The following is a 22,192-nucleotide window of genomic DNA, read 5'->3' on the forward strand; positions in this document are numbered from 1 at the left end:
TGAGTTATATTTCATTCTTCTCTCTTTTTATTTTGAAATAAATCTTTAAGGTGCAAGCTGGTAATATCCTGAGTTCTTGCCAATAATTGACACTTGAGCACTATCTAGCGGATAAAGCGGCAAATAAAGAAACCAACAGGTATAAATTCAAAGATAACTTCTGTAATGTTTTTTATATGTATGTATATATATATATATTTACATCTTAGGTGGAATATATAATATTTTTAAGAAAGGAAAGTTACATAATATTAAAAAGAAAATGTGCTAATGGGAAATAAAAGCACTCCTTTTTGGGGGCGAGAAGTAGTTCGTACATAACATTCATTTCACAAATATAAAAAAAAGGTGAAACATTAGAAATCAAACCTTGAAAATGTACAATACAAAAATAACAGCAATAAATATAAACAAATATACAACCTATTATTAAGTAATTAACAATAAATAATTTTTTTGAGGACATTTATTAGATTCTTCATTTAAGCTATTAGGAGAGGAGAGTCAAATTAAAATAAAAAACAATAATTACAAAAAAAAAAAAATACAAAAAATGGTACAATATATATTTTGTATATATATATATTATAAACAACTAATGAACACTAATTTTGCAATAAATAATTCATAATATTAACAATAACAATTGTAAAAACAAATGAGTCGACTGTTTTGTCGACTAATTTACAAGCACAAACCGCACTGTAAATAGTGTCCAATAAAAAGCAATAAGATCATTTCTTTAAATAACAACATTTATTTAAAATATTCTGAATAAAGTTTATCCAACAAGACCACACAACATATTCGAATTAAAATAATAATTGGAAAGGTTTTTTTTTTAATTTGTTTTTTAAAGGACTAGGTTTGATGGAGGGGAAGGTAAATACTGATCAAAACGGTACAAGAGAGTGTCATGTTTTCCCTGAGCCCTCGGGAAAACAGGAGCCCCTTATATCGTCTAAAATGTTTATGAGGCAGGAGTATGCTTACCGCCACACAGGCCACAGGACACACAACACCAATGGCAAGCGCGGAGCGGTGGATAGCACCAGAGACAGGGAACAACAAGGGAGAGAAGGGCAAGACCGATCCACCGCCGTGAACAGGAATCATCGACAGGACCACATTCACATGGATGTTGTACAAAGTCCCCTTCAGGATCGGACATACAATGGTAGAGCATACACTGAGCACATGATATGCAAGCGACCGCATTGATGCTGGCCTTCACACAATCTGGAGCGTATTCACAGCTGCCTCTTACATTCTGCTCTGAGCAAAAAGGTTCCTGACAATGTCGACATCTTTCTTTTCTTCTACTTCCTGCACTTCCAATATTTGCCTGACATTTAGAAAGAGATGCAGGTTGTGGAGCGCCGGGCGATCTCTTTTTCAGGCTTCCTCCAGAATCAGTCCGTGATGGCTGTTTTCCTTCATCAATAACAGGATACATGTATTCGTGAACGGTGGTAAGTTGGACGTACGAATAGCCTCCTTCATCCGTAGCAGATAACGGGGGAGCAGGCGGAGGCTGGGGTGGTGTTTTGCCGGTTGATGAATCCGACGATGACCTAGAGTCTCCCCGCTCCACCGGCAAGTTGAGGGTCTGTAAAATTCAAGTAATGTATGAACATTTTGGAAGTATATAATATTAGAATAATTACAAAAACACAAACAAAAATACTTTTCAATTATTTTTTGATAAAATTAACACAGATGTCAACGACCATTATTTTACTTACAAATTAAACTTTCACTTTTAAGTGATTTCGTTCTAGAACTAAAGAAATTCTATTACAACCGGATTTGATATAAAAACGTGCAATCCAATGTTTAGCAAAAATATCGAAGATGATGCTCTTCTACAGTTTTTTGGAAACACAATTAACTGGCTTTAATTTTGCATGCATAGACAGTTTTAATCATACCACGCTCTCTTCTTCTTAAATCTTATGCCAGCGTCCCCTTTCTTTTTGTGTACTTTATCGACAACTACGAGTAATGTTTCAAAACAAACAAACAAAAAAACAACAAATTCTTTGGTTCTAACATCTGCTGAATTTGATCGCAATTACCAAACTTAGTTTCACTACTTTACATGATAGGAATAATAAAAAATGAGCCAATAACACACGATCATTAAATTAGTTAAAATAGTCATTATTAGGTTAAATGAGATGAGAAAAAGGAAACAGAATTTATAGATTTCACAAAGATACGTTTTAAAAGATACGTTGGTTAAAACTGATTCGGTATATACCGACAACCTCCATCTTTGCTTTCCAGACTACCAAATTATCAGCCCACGAGGACTCTTTCTATTCGCTCCTTATTTATTTCGGCCTTCTTTCTGTCAAATATTCCTGGATGAGATTGGGTTACCTCATAATTTCGGTCTTCATGGGTCTACATCGTGGAAAATCTTTCGAGTTTCTACCCTTCTTCTGATTTCACTTGGGCACATGAAGTCGTCCTTTTCGTTTCCAACAAAGTAGATGTTTACAACTTTTTCCGTTCAGTTTTAAGCTTGAAAGCCGTGGAAAATCACACTTTTCACTCCAACTTCATTAAAAATTCATTTAAAGCCCCCTATCAAAGTATTTTACGATCAATTTTCTCGTCATTCATTCCTCATTTTTTCGGGTCTAAGGCAATTCTGAGGAGCTCATCACATGGAAAAAGTAGCATGTAGAGATAATAAATTAGATTTCCCACACCTCTTTTTTCCCTTTAGTTCTATCTTATATCTCGTGTTAATTCAACACAGCATAGGTGATAAGAAAAGAAGTTCGAACTCCTTAAAAAATTAAAAACCAGAGAAAAAAATTAATTAAATTTTATTTAACAATGGAATAGTTTTCGACCAAGATCTTGGAAGCGTTCTATTAAAATCTGGACAACATTTTTTTAGTCTTTTATCAGAGTTCAATGAATGCTTGTTCGTAAATTAAAAAAATGTAAAAGGCTCAATAATCATGAAGTAAAAAGTGATATTGTTGTACACTAATCAGCAAACAACAAATTCTTGAACTGGAGAAAAACTGTGTTTTACATAAGTTGTTCAAAAGTAATTTATCGTTACCTCATTACATTTATGTTAGAATTTAGAAATTAAGATGCAATTAAGTGTAAGATCTTTCTCGAGTTACCAAGACAGGAGAATAGGTTATGTATTAGGCATGATTTTGTAAAATTTGAAAACAGAATAGAGGATTTTTTTTTCCTTCTACAGATTAAGAAATATTTAATTGAAAGGGAAGGGAGGCTGAATTGTTAGTGCTCTAGGCTGTACCAGACAGATAGATAGTGTAAGTAGAATTAGAAACACAACAGTTAAAACCAACTCAAAGCTAAATTTACTCTTGAGATTAAAAATCCAACTCTTCAATACAGTTATATTTTTTTCATATTTTAGGTAATGCAGAAATAAGAATTAAGAAAGAAATAACGTGGCCAAAGCGAGTCTATATTAATTTCACTCTACTAAAGCCGCTTTTACCGAAAAATAATTTCAACAACTGTGGAAGACTTTCAAAGTGAAAAAAAATTATCAAAGCTTAACTAAAGAAGCAACTACAGCCGTATTTGAGATCATGATTAATGCAATGAAAACCTATAAAATGAAATATTTCTAGCTATTTAGGATTATATTTATATATTTTTTTTTTAAATTTAAGGCGCGTTAACTTCTAAGGTCATTGGGACCCAGAGCTTTTTACAGTGCACTGCTGGCTTCTGTACTATTTGTGTACTCTCGTAACAGAAAACACTGTCCATCAATCGGACAGTTAGTTGTAAGAAGCTTCTAGGATATGAAAATCTAAGGGCTAGTAGTTGGTTTTGAACCTGCCATTGACAGTATTAACCATTGACTAATCTCTTACATATTTCTTGGTTATTCACTGATTTTTAACTTCGAAAGATTCCACAAGGATTTTGGCAACATAATTAATTACTAATGACTACACCGGTAGCCAATATTAAGAGATGTATACAACATTAAGAGATTGCAATGAAAAGAAAAGTCAAAAGTTGCATCTCAAAAGTTCCTAAAATTAATTTATCTCGGAAAACTTGTTCTTTGAAGCGATATTATACTAAGTATAAATAATACTTTCGGAGACTTTACGTATAATGAATAATTCTGTTTTTTTTAATTGAACCAAATCAAATCGACCTAACTAACTATTACAATTGCCTCTTCAGCGAAACTAAATTAAATATGAAATTTGAACTTTCTAAGATTTATGCATTCTGATTCTGCTAATCATTCAAATACTGAAAAAACTACTCTTTTTTTTCCTTTGTAGAATCAAATCAAATGTAGAATAATAGAGTTCTCATTTAAGTCCTTAAGAGATGACTTATTAAATTAAATATTTTTTTTTTTAATACAAAAATTATTGTATTTTTTTTAGAACTACTTATCTTTCATAATTGAACATAATAAAAATATAAAATCCAGTTTTCAATGGGATTCAGAATGAATTGGCGAGGCAACGAAACAAGGTTGCTGCCCAATCAAATATTTCACTTACTTAAAAAACAATTTGGAAAAATCCCTGATTTTTTTGATCCATACGGCAAATCAAACTTTTCTTTCATTCCTAAATTAATAAACACTGTTTCAATTCTGGTTGTTTAATTTAAAAGACTGTTCAGACTTATTGTAAACTTGTAACATTTTAGAATAATTATGATAAAAAAGTAGTCCAAGTTAAAAACAAAAAAAAGAAGATAACTTGACATGACAGAACCCACCATGAAGACATCATCATCTCCAACATCTTCAATGTGTTTATGTTGAATTAATTGTTTGTATTGGGCAGCAATATCTGAAAGAATCATATTAAATTAGAACTTGACTTAATCTCAAATAATGGGAGTTTTATTTTAAATTAATTAAAGTTATGGCATAATAAACTAAATAACAATTCTAAATTTATAGTCAAAATACATTTTTTTTATTAGTATCGAGGATTAAAATTTTAGCATTAATGGCTAAACTTTCCATGCAATTTAAAATACACTGTTCAAGAAGAAAGTTAATGAATAACTCTTGGGGAATTTGATAGTAAAAAGTTTAAATACACAATTTTGAAAATGTATAAAAGATATAAGGTACTGTCATTCCAAGACCCTTATAGCAAGAAAATTTACTTTTCAATTGAATTCAAAAATTTCAACCACAAATTTAGAAAAATAAATAATAATTCAATAGATAAAGAAAAAATGGCGCACAAAAATCCTTGAAATCAAAGAAGCAAATACCCTCCAAGCCGGATTGTAATATTAACCGATACTCCAGAATAAGAATTTATTGATCCAACTCAATATTCTGGACGCTTTTCTCAAGACACTCCAATGTCTGAATTAAAAAGTTACACGTAATTCTTTAAGAGAAGAAAGAAGAAAATAAAATAGAAAGAAACTCTTACTTGGATGGTTTGGCCGTTGTTAGTATTTAATGTCCTCAACACTGGCAAGGACAAATGAGAACTTTCTACGAAAAAGGAAACGACATTTCAAACACCTTGATGTCCTTATTTGGGACTAAGGCGGATGGTCGTTAAGAAATGAAGTGTGAATGGAATACTAATTTATAAATTTGGAAAAATGTTAACCCTAGCAATATGAAAAATACGATTTTCCCAGAAATTTGCACACTAAGTGCGCAAATACAAACCTCAGTTCTTTAAAAAAACACACACAAAAAAAAAACAGAAAAGTGAGATTAGATGTTTAGATTAGAGATTAGATGCTTAAAAGTGAAGGAAAATCCCTGAGTTGTCAAAAGAACACAATAAGGGCGTATCTAAATATAAAGCCACGGAGAAAATGATGAACTAAAATTCTAATTTGACAAGAAGGGATGGCGTGGCCTGCTTCAGACTGCTCATGGGTCATGATTATTTGCAGGCCCACCTATGTCGCATTGGGTTGGCGGTGGACCCGACCTGCACTCTGTGTGGAAGAGAAGACATGTCCTCCGAACACCTTGACGTGTGTCCTTCTATCGAGGACATAAGAAGTCTTATCTTATCGGACGATATCTACAGGAAAAAAGCATTAGTGTACTGGGAAGCCCGACGTCGAATGGCAGAACTGCCGTGACTTACGGGTGGCGTAGATAAAAAAAAAATAAAAAAAAATGAACTAAAATTGGTTAAGACTGTGTGGACACCTTCCTCCGGATGAATCCATGCATGCAGCCATTTGAAAATGTCAGGCTAAGGGGAAAAGGGTTATGGAAAAAAGGAAGAATGGTGATGGATGCATTCTCCAATAGGGAATCCGACGACACTACTTGGCCCATGACGTGGATGAATGAGCTTTGACGTTTCTCCTAGGCATAGAAAATTTACTACTCGGAGAAACAGAAACTTATAGATAGAGCAGAACCTGGGTTCCTCGTTCTCTGGATCGTTGACAGGGGTGCCGTAAGTGATCACTAAGGAACGGATTTTTATGTATTTAAAAATGCCAAATATTTAATTAAAATATGCATTTATTTTCGTCAATTATGTGGAAAATATGTGATTTTCTTAAAATATTTTCTGGAATATTTAAGTAAAATGGACTTTTTTTTTTATGAAAATCGTGAAATGGTGGAATGATTGCATTTTTCGAGAACCTCACAGTTCAAAAGGAATGGCTTTGAATCCACATCAGCATCACTGTCAAGTTTTCCAATAACTGCTTTGGCAATATACCTGCCCTCAACGTCAGTGGTTTCATCAATTGACGCCCAAATCGGTCCATCTTTGATATGTTCTCGAATTTTGGTTAGTGTATCTTTATAGATATCTTCCAGGTAGTTTTTCCTCAGAGCGCTCTCGTCAGGCATTTTTTTCCCAATATAGGTCTCTAAGAATCCTTTGAAATGAGGATTTTTAAGTTTATGGAAAGGGATATCTGCTCTAACCAAAGCCCGACACAGATCTGTACTCAGAGTAGACTTACTTGATGATGGAGATGTAAGGAAGGCTTGATAGGACGTCCTCTCTTTCTTTCTGTTTTTATTCTCTATGTGCGATCCGGTGGCAATATGTTGGGTGACTTGGGAACGTTGAAAGCAAGAAACGCGCTTGTCACAAGCTGTGCAGTACAAAATGTCTCCATCACTTCGAAAAAGTTCTGCTGGAAACTCGCGAAGTTATTTAGCAACCAGTTGTTTGTTTGAGGCCGATGTTCGTGGCACTTCACCCAAAAAAGAATACACTAAGTGACCGAACGAAATGAATTGGACACTTCAACGAACGAGCTGAAAGAACAGACAACGTCAGACAACTTCAAAGAACTAACAAGTGCCCGTCACTGTTTAGCAGCATTCTGTATAAATTACAATAACCATTGTACCCACTGTGATTCACCGCCCTACAGTCTGTGGTTCACAGTTCCTGTCAACCACCTCCCAATTATGAAAATATGCCCAAAATGAAAAATATGAAAAAATATGTACATATTTTGATTAAATATGTAGAAATATTTATTTATTTTAATCAAATATGTATAAATGTGCGATAACATCCAAATATGTGGAAATATGTGAAATAAAAGTAGACTCAAACGGCTTAAAAAGTGTCAGTAAGAATACTTCTAGTTGAAAAACGTCTGTAAATTGCCTAGAAAAAAATATGTAAATACATGCGAATCCGTTCCCTAGTGATCACTATTTGCTCGACAAAATCGCACGTTAAATGGAAATCATCTTACACAAGGAATTTTTCTTGTAGGAACAGGATAGTGGACTGTCTTATTAAAATATTAGATTAATTTAATATTTAAAAAAAAAATAATAATAATATAAATTGGATATAAAAAGCAGTTGATTGTAAAAAAATTTGATAAACTATTTCATCTTCTACTTAAGCAACCAACTTTGATGTTATGTGCAAGATCTACATGTCTTGCGTTTTTTGGTACTTAAAGTTTTCATTCCTTCTTTTTTTTTATCCCTTTATCAGAATTTTGATCTCACAATACCCTTTGGGGCATGAAGTACTTTACAAGCCTGGTTCAGTATTTTCCTAAGAATTCATTCAATCCAGACCTCATGCAGACCTTCATCTCCGTTTCTTGGCTTCCCTACTATTTTCATCAACGTTCTTCTTCCTCACTTCTTCTCAATCAACACTGCTTAGTGAGGAATTTTATACCTTTGTTTTTTGTGAGAGGTTCAATCATCAAGGATATACGACAATTTGGAGAGAAAAATCCTCTTATAATTACTCTTTTTCGTTGTTTTATTGATGCTCCTTTTCTACCTTTATTGATGCAAGCATTTCTTTAGTGTTTGCCTACTGCTATCAACCTTTTGGTATTTCGAGGGTAGAATAACCATGTTTGTTGGTATACGTGTTCAGATGAATGAAGTTTTAAACCTCAACTTCGCCAGCATAGTCACTTATCTTTCTCGTAAAAAGCAATTTATAGGAAACAATCCTTTCGAAAAACTACCACGAACTCGATATTATCCTAATAATTTATTTAAATTCTGTCATCTGATTTTTTAAATATTATTTATTATTGATTTCATTAACCAAGGCTGACACTGCTCCGAGAAGGCTCCGAATGCCGAGCCACCAGGTAATTTTGACATAATTTAAATTTAAACAACTAAAAAAAAAAATGTATATATATAATAATGTAGTTTTAAAAAGTCTTAAAATTAGGAAATATGATGAACTATTAGCATTTATGACTTATTTTATAGCCTGAACCTCAATCAAATTCACTTGTTTATTTTACACCTAACTGCTTTTTTAACTTGAATTCAGAACTGCAATACAGCATAATTGTGCTTTAATTTAAACATCTATCAAATTAGCATTCTTTTCACTAAATTTTCGCTAAGGATGTCAAATTTTATCAGAATGAAACTGCTGTTCAAAATTGGCAACGTTGGCTACAACAAGAAAACGTAACAAATGAAGTGTACACGCAAATCACTGAGGAAAACTTCATGGTCAATTATATTATAGCTTGTTTTTGGTTAAAAGAAACAATGATAGAAAGTGATCGCAAAAACGTGTCTCTAAATAAATATTCTCCAACAGAAAATGTGGTTAGTGCTAGATAATATAGCTAATAATTCATCGCAGGACGCATCTTTTTATTTTTTTGTATTCCTTCCCTGTTTTAGACATTCATCAAACATCATTGAGCGGTTGATTAACCAGTTAAATGAAGATTATTTGACTTTAACTAAATTTCCATCCCAGTAAGACACTTGACGTGGCGCAGTGAGAGATGGGAATATAGTTGCAAGTCAAATTCTGTAACACAAACTGGTTAGTCAAGCTTTGATGCTGGGTGAAAGTCGCAGACCAAATCTTCTGATCTAGCTGCAACAGAAAAATCAGCGACACAAGAGTTTACTAATATTTCAAATCTTTTCTTTTAAGAACACAGAATATTAAAACTTGATTTGTACAACTTTTTTAAGAACACAGAATATTAAAACTTGATTTGTACAACTTAAGCCTTGAACATTCGCAAAATTAAAATTATTGTCATACACTATGAAGGCAAATTTTGTGGTTAATCTTAATTATTGTATGTTGCTGCGACTGAATTTTAAAAGAAAGTCAGGACTTAAAATAAGATTCGATTCAAACAGGGAATGCCCTCAACAATATGGAGGTAATATAAGTACCACATAAACAGAATTAAGCTCAAATTAATGAAATGATTTTACAACAATTAAATTTGTTCTTTTCCTTAAATAAACCGTTTTTTTTTTTCATGTTTATCTAACTTGCGCATGTAAATAATATAAATTCAGCTTTAATCCAAAAAGTATAAGATTTTGTATAATCCATTATTTTAAATTAAATAGTTTGATAAACTCTAAATTTTATTATCTGAAAAGTAAATAGGTAGGTTGGAAATACACAAAATGAGATATTTTTGTTGTAATGAAACTAATGAGACACCAGAAAGGAAGAAGTAAATTCATGAACATTCTAAATAAACATTTATTTTCATGAACTTTCAATAAGTTCATAATCTAATGCAAAGAACTGCAGTTTTTGGTGGATCTTAAATAGGCTAATAATTATCTCAATTTGAGAGTGACTGATACGAAAGGTAGTTTTTAAAATGCTGAAATATTTATTTTAATAATGAGTTTGAATATAAGCAGCATTGATCTGAATAAAATTGAATATAGTTCAAATGAAGTTCTAGAGTTTTCAGAAATAGCTACACGAAAAAAGATAATGATAAAGATAAAGATAATGAAATTCCTCTATTGTTTAACATTGAATTAATCTTCCATTAAGTCCTCCTGTTGTTACAAGATCAAAAGTAGTTCTAATTTTAAATATTACATTTTGTTTTGTTTTACTTGAAAGTAAGACAATTTTAACTTATCTTTCTTAGTTTTGTTTGATCATTATTTTGATTAACTGAGGAATGAGATAGATATAGTACATGTTTTTATTTTATTCGAAGCTGAAATAATCGAGTTATCGGAAGGGTACCCTTTATGCGAGAAAATTAATTTCTATAATCATCTGAAGCGGGAAGATTGTTCCAATTAATTGTACCAAAACAAAGGGTACATCAAATAATTTAAATCGAAATATAAATATTTAATATTATTAATTTTATTTACTTCTCTTTTCGTTAATACGATATTAACATATTGTAGGTAAAAGAGATTTATTTTAATGACTGTGATTCTATTTTTTGTTATTTATTTTTTTTATACCTTTTAAAAAAGGAAATATATGGGAGAATGTAGCTACAATTTCCTCATATTCAACCATAGGGAGAAATCTTTTCTCATGGTACTTTTTCCTTAACACATATTAACTTTTCCTTTTCATACTTGCTTTCTTTATTAAATATACTCGCATTCCTTATAATAATATAAAGTCAATATCTCGAGGGAAAAAAATCGCAAAGCTGGGAAAAAGTAGACGTAAAAATTTGCAAATCACAATTAAAGTGATTACTGTTTACAGAGAAGCTCTTTCTTGGAGGATGAATAATATTAAAAAAAGTTTTTCACTAAATGCAGAAAAAAAAAAAAATGTATCCAGTTTTATCCCATTGCAACTGTTAGTTATTTGAAATGAGCCTTCAAAGAGATCCCAATCAAAAACAGTAAAAAGATATTTATTTAGCTTGCGTTAGGGGATCTTCAGAGTACTTGGCAGAGAAAAGAAATTTGGTGAGAAGATGATGGTGAAAAAAACGACTGGGGCAAAAAACAGAAGATCTAAATAAAAAGAGAGGACTCTGTATTTTATACTTATAGCTTAAGGCACAAGTTTCGTGGCTGCAGTGCATTGGTAGCAACAGCAACCATTCTATAATTTACCTCTTTAAGTAATAAGCATTTTTGATTTGATAAAACCAAATTTATGTAATATTTAATTATATTTAAACACAAAAGAATATTAGCACAAAAAACAAAACAAAAATTAATATTAATAAAAACTAAAAAGGTTACTTTATGTACCACTCACCGGTGTAAATGCCATTACAATCCAGGGGAAGCAAGAAATTATTATTTCTTAATAAAAATGTTTCATAAAAAAAGAGAAAACTAATAATCCAAAAATGCGTAAACAAAGAGTATGCTTATCTTAAATTCTCATTAGTTTGAAACTGCCATATCTGAAATTAGGTATATTAATAAAATTAAAAATGGTAAATAAGGGTACATTTCTTTTCCCATTTACTATAGAGTGTACGAATATTTATACTAAAAAGCAGTATCAACCATTAAATACAACTAAATGCTTTGCAAGCTAAATAAAAATACAAATCATTTATGATAACAGCTGATATTGTTGATTAACCATAAAGAACCCAGCTCAGAGGATGGTTGTCAGTCAGACAATAAGAAAATAACAGTATATATTATATGTAAATTAATTGTCCACCTTTTATTAAGGGAAATTATGTACGAAAATGAGAAATAGGAACAGTTAACACTTCTTCTTTAAACAACATTTCCAATGTGAACATTTATAGGACTCTCTTTCCAATTCAAATAGGCTTTCTTCAAACTATGACCTATTTTGCTTAAATGTTTTTGGCTTTAAGAAAAGATTCACTATAACAGATTTGTTTTTTTTTTTTTTTTGTAAGAAACATGACGTAACAGAATTTCAGACAAAAGCAATGCGCCTTTACTTGAGTAGATGGTTTAAGAATATTGAAAATAAATCATTCGAGAGATCTACTTTTATTAAGACTGGGTATTTTAGAAACTATTTAATTGTAAATAATTTTATATATTTACTTGCTGCTGGAATCTTCAACTAAATGATACTTCTAAGTCTAACCTTCCCTCTTCCAGAACTGTCTAATAAAATTCCATTCATCATCACACACCTTCTAAACTTACGCGCCCATATAACTAAACGACCAAAAGCAACTGATGCCTGTTCTCACACAAAAGAATAGTATTTATGCTCGTTCTGTTTAAACCTTCCTTTGTAAACAAGCTATAAGTACATATTGTGAAGCAAAAACACTCTGCATAATAAGGAGAATGTCTCAACGAATACATAATCTCGTATTTTATTTCTAGCGAGCTTTCGTGCAATTAAAAAATTAGTTGTATACTTTTTATTTCAATATTTTTCTGACAAATTTAAATAAATTTAGTAACAAAACGATCACGAACTGAGGATTTCTAGCTTCGAATCTATGCTCACTATTATTAACCTCACCAAACTCGCTCTAAATCTTAAATAATTCTCAGAAAAGATTCACTAGTCTACCCTCAAAGAATATAATTAACTATTTTCGCAAAACAATTATATAACCCTAAAAAAATCTAAAAGCACCTATTGACTAGATAAAATGCGACCATCCTTTAAAAGATATTTAAGGTATCTTCATCGCTAAACACTAAGTTCTTGACTTGAGCGTCATTATGATTAATTTCCTATTTTTTTAAACTAAAAGCAAAGAATGGACAAATAATCTTATATTTTCAATATTTATCATTATCACCTTACAATTCTTAAATTGAAATATTTTACAATTAAAATCTACCCTTTAACATTAGGGATAACAAATTTTTAGTTCTAAAACAGATTGGCAATATTAATAAGCAAAAATTTAAAGAAAGCGAAATAATGTTGGGATAATTATTTAATAACAATAATTATCATTATAATAACAGTGTTTATTAAAAGTGCCTGAATCTAGGAAAGTCAACGCTTTAAACTGATATCAAGAATTATTAGGAATGATTATTTAATCTGTAGAAAACAATTCACATTACTTATTAAATGAAAACAAAATCCATAAAACGTAATAAATAAATTAGTTTAGTTCTCGATTTTATCTCATACGATCTAGTGTATTTAGCTGAGCGAATGAAAATTTAAAAGACTGAAATAATACATGTATTCTTCTGCAATAACCTCTATTAGGTGTTGGAAATTGTTAGGGGTGGCTATTACTGCATGAAGTCTCATTCGTCGCTTCAATGACTTTCAATAAGTTTCTGCTTCAATAGTTCTTCGGTCACGCAGTACTTCGAAGCGCTACTTCTAAGGTACTACATGAATGTTAACATGATTAAAGTACCTAAAAGGCTTCTTTTTTTTAAATTTAAATATGGTCGACTTTTTTTTTTAAATTCCAATGAAAAAAAAAAATACGTGTGAACACTCGCATAACTTTCCCTTCTATCTCACAAGTTATCTTCAAATTCCAAAAATTTGAGTCTTATTTAATTCTTACTAATATTGTAAAGTTTGTATCCGTAAATTACACTAAAATTTAACCTTATAAAGAAGCTCACGCAAACCCTCAACATTTTTTTTTTTTTAAAGAAACTGTTAAAATCTGTACACTGTACACAGTGCGTAGCCATTGATAACGTGACGGCTTTTGTATACGATGCTCGCCATATGTAGGTTATTGCCTGCGATATATAGTTTAATAGTTCAACTTCTTGCCACCTAAGTTTTAAAGAGCTATTTAAATATTTGTTTGGCTCAGAATAAATAAACACTTGTGGTAGTACCACAAAAACGTCGGTTGAAATAAAAACGATGGAGCAACGCTGCAACAATAAATTCTGCCTTAAATTGGGTAAAAATGCTACAGAAGCTTTGAAAATTATTCAAAGTTAATGGGAACGATGTGATGAATCGTAAAAATGTTTTTAAGAGATTTGCTAGATTTCGTGATAGTATTGAGAGTGTTGACGATGATCCGCGTGCAGATCCAACATGAAACAGTTCGAATTGATACTATCAATGTCAAAAAAGTGACTGAAGTTTTACAAAATGAACGTTGTGTGTCCACCAGGCTTACATAGGATCTCACTGGTATTCCCAAAACCACTGTCTGCCGTATTTTGACGGAAAATTTGGGTAAACGGCAGTTTTCACGCACCCACTAACCTATCACCCCCCTAGGCGGCGAAAGGAAGAAGTTTGGACTCAATTTTTAATATCCAGAAGACTTCGACGACCATTTTGGACAGCATACCAAGAATTGAGTGTACAGAGAGCATTAAAACATTATAGCAAAGGTTGCAGCGATGTATTGACTCAGAAGGAGCATATTATGAATAAAAATTATTATAAATTTAAAATAAATATATATAATCCTGTTTTAAATTTTATATTAGTCACCTTTCCCATGGGACACACTGTAATTGTGAGGTACTCGGGCTGAGGAATTCTTTTTCAAACTCGATTTTAGCAACACATACGACACCCTTCCCTCAACAGTGCACAAGAGTAAATTTCAGAAGAATGGCATTTCAAAATGGCACTTTCTCTCTTGCTCATAAGTACATTTAATCGAATTTTACGGAAAAAATTTACAAATATCAGTAATAGATCTCACGTTTATACAATTAGTATACCTAGTAAGGAAATCGAGATCTCGTTTCCGAGATAATCAATTGATTGGTGGCACTTCCAATCAACCAATTAAATTGTAAATTTATATCTACATTTGAATGTTATTATTATCGTATGCGTCGCATGACAGCAAAATCATTGCAGCCGTTTTCAATTATATTTAATTTAATAAAAATACAGAAAAATGAGAGAAAATAGTTCTTCCAGTTGACAAGGGTCATAACCTTGTGGCATTTTCTGAGCGAAATGTGAGAGATAATACTCTAATTTAATTGTTCAAAACGTAAAATTTGTTTATTAAAAACACAGTTTAATTCGTCAAAAAAAATTATAACATTAACAGTAAATTGGTTAAAAATTGCTTAACTTAGTGGATTCCTTCGCTGTACAAGAGGATTTTCAATTTAAAATACAGATATTATCACAAATGCATCTTAGTCTTTCAATTTTAGACTAAGATAAAAATGTTATGTGGAAGACATAATTTGATTTGTTAGTATGTTTGTTTCTTCAATTCAAAAAGAGAGCGAGGATCACAAATCAACAATGATTGAGAATTGGGTGTCAAAAAGTTCTCAAAGCAGCACAACTGCGGAAGAAGGGAATGAAAAAAAAAAAAAAATTAAAAATGCTAGCGGAGAAAAGGCGAAAAATTAAAGAGATTTGTATTAAAAAAAAAAGATGCAAATTTTGAGGTTTCGTTGTTTTAAGGAATAGGTACAACAGAAATTGAAAAATGGAGAATCAAATTAATCTGGTAATAATAGATAAAATCCAAAAAGAAATAAAATAAATAGTACACAAAATTTAAAGAAAATCGTTCAGAGCCATTCGATGCTTTTCGGCTAACGAATTTCGACCAAAATTTTGGTAACTGAAAAAAAACTATTACCAGAAAGAAATAGCAAGATTGAGTAATCTTCCACTTATAATTTTGGAACTTGTAAGACATTCTTAATACAAAAACACACAAAACTGTTTTCGTGGTTCAGAGGATTTCACAAAGGATATTTCAAGTAAAAACTCTATTTCGATAAATCGCAAGTCTTTCCTTACCTGAAGTAACGAAAAATCCAAAGAAATATAGGGAAAGAGAAATGGAGTGCAGATGATGCAGTTTCAACTGTTTTATACTGATAAGATCAAAATTAATCTAAACTAATGATGAAATTACTAGCAAACTAAAAGATTGGAGAAATCTATTGTTTTCAGTTTAATAAATTTTTTTAGAGTTTTAAATATATGCTCACCGTCTAATAATTCTTCCACAGCAGTTCTTACACCTTTATCAAAAGCTCTTGCATCTGCCGCGGTTTGAAATGTTAATCCAAACTTTTTATCTCCTGTTTTCCAATGATGAAACGTGGGCATTACCTTGTTATATTCAAAGTCTTTTTTTATAACACAGCTTAGAATAATCTGCAAATAATAAACATTTTTAATGGTATTATAGATATATGAAATAAAAAAACATTTAATTTATTTGAGTTAAATATTACATTCAACAGAAGAATTAGGATTATCCTGTGGATAATGCCTGAGTACCACCAAGGTCTCAAGGCAGGGGCAGTGGCTGTTATCTACGCTTTCTACACTCCGAATAAAGGAGAGAGTCTCTGCCTTTTGAAGAAATACTTACCCAAAATTGGGTTTGCATGGTGCGCACAATGGATACATGGTGAAGCAATAAGAATAAAATACATCCCTCATTTTTCTTAGTTAAAAGTGGACTTCTTCAAAGAACTTGATGTTCCTGAGGGTAACACTGACCGACACAACACTCACTACTAACACTTTCAAACATCTCCAAGTGCTGCAACTGATCCTCTGAGTGGCAGTAGCGAAGGCTTTCTGACCAACCTCAATGGAATCTAATCTAATGCTCACATTGTACACTTAAGATCTACAGAGAGATGATATGTAACTACTTGGGTTTATCACATACAATTAGGCAAACTTTTGCTCATCATTCATCACTCATACGCACTAATTACCAAATAAATTTGTACAATCTCTCTCTATACACTTGTTTACCTATAATAAGGCCCTTCTCTACACTTGATCCCCCTCGCTTTGCTCTACAGGTCAAAAGGAATGAATGTATACTTCTTCAAACTTCTCCAATTTATAAGTTTAAGTAATATTAGTTGTACTTACGGTTTGGTCAGAAATCCTCTTGCCGTATATAAGATATTCATGTTTATCCGATTGAGTACGCTTGCGGACAGACACGTTTGAGAGGCCCCCACCACCCATGGGTACCCACCCTCCCGTGCTGTCATCGCGCATCATCACCTGCGCACGCACTCGCACAAGGTAGTTACCACTGAAACAGAAAAAAAAATTATATATATATAACTTTTGCATGAAAATTAGAAAAAAAAATATCAGCTACAAAGTGGTCTCTCAAGTTGCTATTGCAGTTTATACAGTTTTGCATCTTGAGGGGAGCTTCATCAAATGACTCATGAAAGAATACCAATAAAATTTAAAGCAAAGTTTACTAAGTCCAGTAAATGCAAGTATCAAAGTGTAACTAAATCTCTACAAGGAAGGCAATATCAAAGATGATAAGCAGAGACTCGATAGAGAATAGAAGAAATCTAGTTTTCATGTTAGATTACTTAAGCTTAAGACTTTAAGAGAAGAATGCGGTAATGTTTGTAGACTTCTAGGAAGTCATACAGACACTGTCTTCATCAGAAATAAAAGATGATTGGATTGAGTCTATGGAGTATCTGATCAAGGACAAGAGAGGTAATAAATACCGAGCCAATGTTGGCAACGTGGTAACAAGCTAGACAACGCTCCATAAAGGAATAACAAGATCTACCTTAGAAAACAATTAAAACATTATTATTACTATTTTTTTTTTTTTTTTTTGTTAAACTTAGGCAAGCGAGTTTGGATAAATACTTAGAAAAGGAAGTGAGTAGAAAATAGGAAAAACTACTTGCAAGGAAAGATAGAATTCCTGCAATACTCCCGCGCCGAATGTTGCATGTTTCCGAATGTTTAATGGCATAACCTGCTGAATAAATTCTATGCAATGAAGAAGATACAACAAAGCATTACCTCTCCTCCCAATTACGGGACATTACAATATAATTTGGGATTTTGAAGCAAAAAAAAAAGACTTTCAAGCCCTTTTGAATAATTTGATTCTCTACAGAAAACAAGTTGGATATAAACTAGAAAACAGATTCGAATGCAATTTTCAAAGAAAGCGAAAGAAGACCTACAACTTCCATTGGTATCAGGGTAAGTATATCGTGTATAAAGTCTGTTAAGTGTGTGCCCTACTGTCCAAATAATCATCCATGGAATTGGAATTTACAAGCAAGCCCGTTAAAATAACCAAAAAACTGCTCTTAATTAACCTTTGTAATAGTACTATTCGGTTGTTGGGCTGGCATATTCGAAGGAACTCCAAGACTATTTTTCTTAGAGAACAAGTACGGAAACAAAGCATACAATATAACCTTACTAAAAAGAATGTGTTCTTCCAAGTTCTTAATCAAGCGACGATATTGAAACTGCTCTTGCACCTCTTAGAAAGGCGAATTTCGTATTTCTTTCTCAGTTAACCTGCTCTACACAAAAGTTGCACCAAAGGTTGGACTCTATAAGTAGCCAACAATCTAAGACTATATCCTTTTTTGAATACATTCTGAACCAACGATACTTTGAATTTTATATTCAAACTAACTCCGTTAAATGAATGGTTGTTTTGCTCTTTTGTCCTACTTCATAAAAGTTTCGCTAAATAGAGGCTATACCTAAAAACCACGTAATTCCGCACATAATTATTTGAAATTTATTGAGTGGACTATATCATAACCGGTGATAGCTCCTAGACCTCGTTAGGTAATCCCACCGCTGTCACCATTTATTAAGAGTAAATTATCAAGATATTATTAAAAATCAGAATATCGTCGCCTAAGAAGTGATACCTCGTAACTAGAAAATATCAACTTTACAGGAGAAGGAAAAAAACAGGATATAAAATTCATTTTAAGGCATACAGTAATTCTTCTTTCAATATTAACTATTAGTGTGACTGTCGTCTTGAAAGTGCATGATTGAAAAGAAATTTTTTTTCAACATTTATTTATTTTTTCAACATTTATATATAAAAATGTAATTTTCGTTGAAATTTTAGTTACGAGGTATCACTTCTTAGGCGACGATATGTAACATGCAACGAGAAGAGATGTAAATAACACAACAAGGTACGCTGCATTCTTAGTTCTAAAAAGCCCTTTCTTTATTAACAATATATTTCTTCTTTATCCACCAATAAATTCTAATTACTGCCAAAACATAATCGCATTCTTTAATAAATGTTAGCTTTTAAAAAATAAACGTAAAAAAAAATATTTCTAAGTAAAATAGGATATTCCGTCTTAACAGAATTTGAATAAGATTCTCCCTGTGAACATGCTAGCTAGCAAGAATTCTACCAGGTTTTACTGTGTTCAACATTTTTAGCTGAAACAAATTTTTTAAAGAATCATTCTCGAAAAACATTTGTTGAGTCTTTTAAACCACTGTTTAAGCAGTAGGTTAGAAAGTCATCAACAACAGGACCACCATAAAAGAAGACTTTAGGAATCTTAAATTCTTCTTCCTCTTCTACTAGCAAAGCAGGCAAGAAGCCAAACTTGGCCTTTAATAGTTTTCTGTTAACAGTTGTTTAGCTTTCTTATTGTTATTATTATTTCTGCAGTCTTGTAATCATCTATCCACAGGAGACGATACGAGTTGTAAAAAACTTTTAAAGACATTACTAATTATTTTTTTCTTCTGTACCACGTGCCGTTATTATTAACTGGACCTAACATAGACCTTAATATCTTCTGCTTATTATCGTCCGCAGGTTCACCGATTCTTATTTAAGCCCAAATTTCCAAAGCTTTACATCTCAATTTAGCGCATGTTATTGACAATAGGTTCTTTTCTCTTTTAGTACCCCCTTATGCTCCTTCTATTTCTCCATTAATAACCGAGGCTGCGCCAATGATATCGGGTGTTGACGCGCCTTAAATTACAAAAAATAAAAATAAAGTAAGAAAAATATGGAGGCATTGGAAAGAACATAATCGAAAGCATCTAACTGGAAGACCGCTGAAGGTGGACTAGCAATCTCTAACCTCAGCACAAAAGTATAGCTTTCATTTAAATTGCGTCTCATTCAGATCGCAAAAATGAAATGTATTCTTTGCTAAACAACAACTGTTATTTTACATGAAATTAAATGCAGATAGTTATCTATTTGACACAGATAAATAAAAACTAATTCACTCAATAAAGCACATATTTTTGTAACAAAATTAAGAATTCTTAAAAACAACTGTAACAAAACGAAAAAATTGAAATGCTACAATCAGTTTTAGGTAAAGCTTCAGTAATTAAACAATTCAAATCTGTCGATTGCTTCCAGCAATTTGAAAACACCAAAATCAAGTTGCTTACAACAATGGCTAACCAAGATGTGTCAATGATTAATTATCATAGGTAAGTACTTGAACATTTACACAACTTGGTAATATGTAACAGAAATATGACAATTCTGCAATCGATTTTTTCTTCACAACTGCATAAAATTTACATTTAAATATTCATTAAAAATTAAGAATATTAAACATATATTGCTGTAACGAAGAGCACATCATTAATGACAAAAAAATTATTAATTAGCTAAAATTGCAGGATAACATCTGGCAAGGGAAGACTCAACATTAATAAATGAAAATAATTTTTAAAAGCAAAAGTACATTTAAAAAGATTTCTGTTAAAAAAATAAAATAACAGCGGAAACGGTTAATTGATCTCTTAATTTACTTCCAGTAAATTCGAACACGATGAACAAATTTACAGCACTGAAAAGGCAGAAACCTTATTTAAGAAGAAATTAATCCAATAACTAAAAAATCAGTTTAATGAAAAAAAAAAAAAAGCGAAGTATGAAAAGCATTTCAGAGAGAAACTTATATTTTGGAGAAATCCAAAATATATGTATAAATGTTTTTTCTAATGTTCTTTTTTAAGAAATAACATTTCATACTTATCAGATTAATGATAGAATTTATGCTTTTGCAAAATTATTCTTAATACAATAAATACATATTCCAGCAAACATCATAGGATTATCAAGTTTTATCTATTAAAACTATGTAATTATTAAACTATTTAAATATTATAATCTACAAAACTTATAGCGTATAATTTGTAAACAACAAAATTACTAATAATAAAAAACGGACGTGTTACAACCAAATTTTGAAATACACCTTGAGAAATGAAGGAAAAAACCAAACTCAAGTTAAGGCGCTTAACAAACGGATCCAAAAACAAACTACAAATTTACACCACAAAAGAAACAATTGAAGTTTTTTTTTTTTCATTCACAACATAGAGATATGGCGAATTAAAACTACTGCTTGAAGAACCAAACATTAGTTAATACAAGTTTTACATTTCGAGCATTTATGATGAAACCTGAAACTATGTTATTCATAACAAAAGAATGTTCAAAACACATATATATTAAAATAATGATTTGATAAAAGAACCTAAGTAAAAAATTGTAAATTAACATCTACAGATGGAGAGTGGATGTTTGTTTAGTCCAAACAATAAGAAGCACAAAGGTTTAGAAACTAGTAGCGTTTTCTAATCTCAACTTAATCTACAAGGGCCAACAAAATAAGCGCAGAATAATGAAACTAACAAATTTTTGAATTAGTTTCTTTACGCCAACCCATGACCTAGCCCCAAAATTGATAAGCAAACGCCCATTTCTTAACTGTGTGCAAGAGAAATGATTATATCGAGTACTTACTCTTCAAAACCCTCGGTCATTGTTCACCAAGTCAAATATCTTAATTTTGCTCCATTTCACTCTTATTAACACCATTTTCGAGGCATATAAAATACATGGACCACAAAGTAAAAGGCAAGCAAGCTAGCCCAGACCTGCGCCCATTCAACTGTTCCACAGCGCATGGCACTTCTGCTTACCGATTCCTAAAATGAAAAAATAGTCCATCGATTCATAAAAAAAAGCTATTAAAATAATGGGTAATGAAATGTAAAATTGCTGAGTTTTAAAACTTGATTGATTCATAAAATTTTTATAGCATATGATACGGGATTAGCATCATTTACATCTGTTAAAAATAATTTTAATCCAAATAAATTACTCAGAAATTTAATTTATATTGAAATATGAATTAACAAAAACGCAAATTACTTTATTTACATACATATGTATTGCAAAATAAAAAAAGTACTTAATTTTTAGAAATATGAATATCGAATTTTTTATCAAC

The 22,192-nt window shown here is 31.4% G+C and overlaps 1 protein-coding gene across 1 annotated transcript; it reads right to left on the minus strand.

Annotated features, from left to right (window-relative positions):
• Positions 1-144: 144 nt before the first annotated feature.
• Spred (Sprouty-related protein with EVH-1 domain) lies at positions 145-21,998 on the minus strand. The gene is made up of 5 exons (XM_074130475.1): positions 21,703-21,998; positions 17,016-17,184; positions 16,109-16,277; positions 4,765-4,838; positions 145-1,609 (listed from the first exon to the last, which is right to left on the minus strand). The coding sequence occupies exons 1-5, from the start codon at positions 21,720-21,722 to the stop codon at positions 971-973; spliced, it is 1,071 nt and encodes a 356-aa protein (XP_073986576.1). The 5' UTR covers positions 21,723-21,998; the 3' UTR covers positions 145-970.
• Positions 21,999-22,192: the final 194 nt, after the last annotated feature.

The sequence above is a fragment of the Rhodnius prolixus genome, unplaced genomic scaffold (genome assembly GCF_049639745.1).
Source record: "Rhodnius prolixus isolate KJV_2025 unplaced genomic scaffold, Rpr scaffold_4, whole genome shotgun sequence".
NCBI lineage: Eukaryota > Metazoa > Arthropoda > Insecta > Hemiptera > Reduviidae > Rhodnius > Rhodnius prolixus.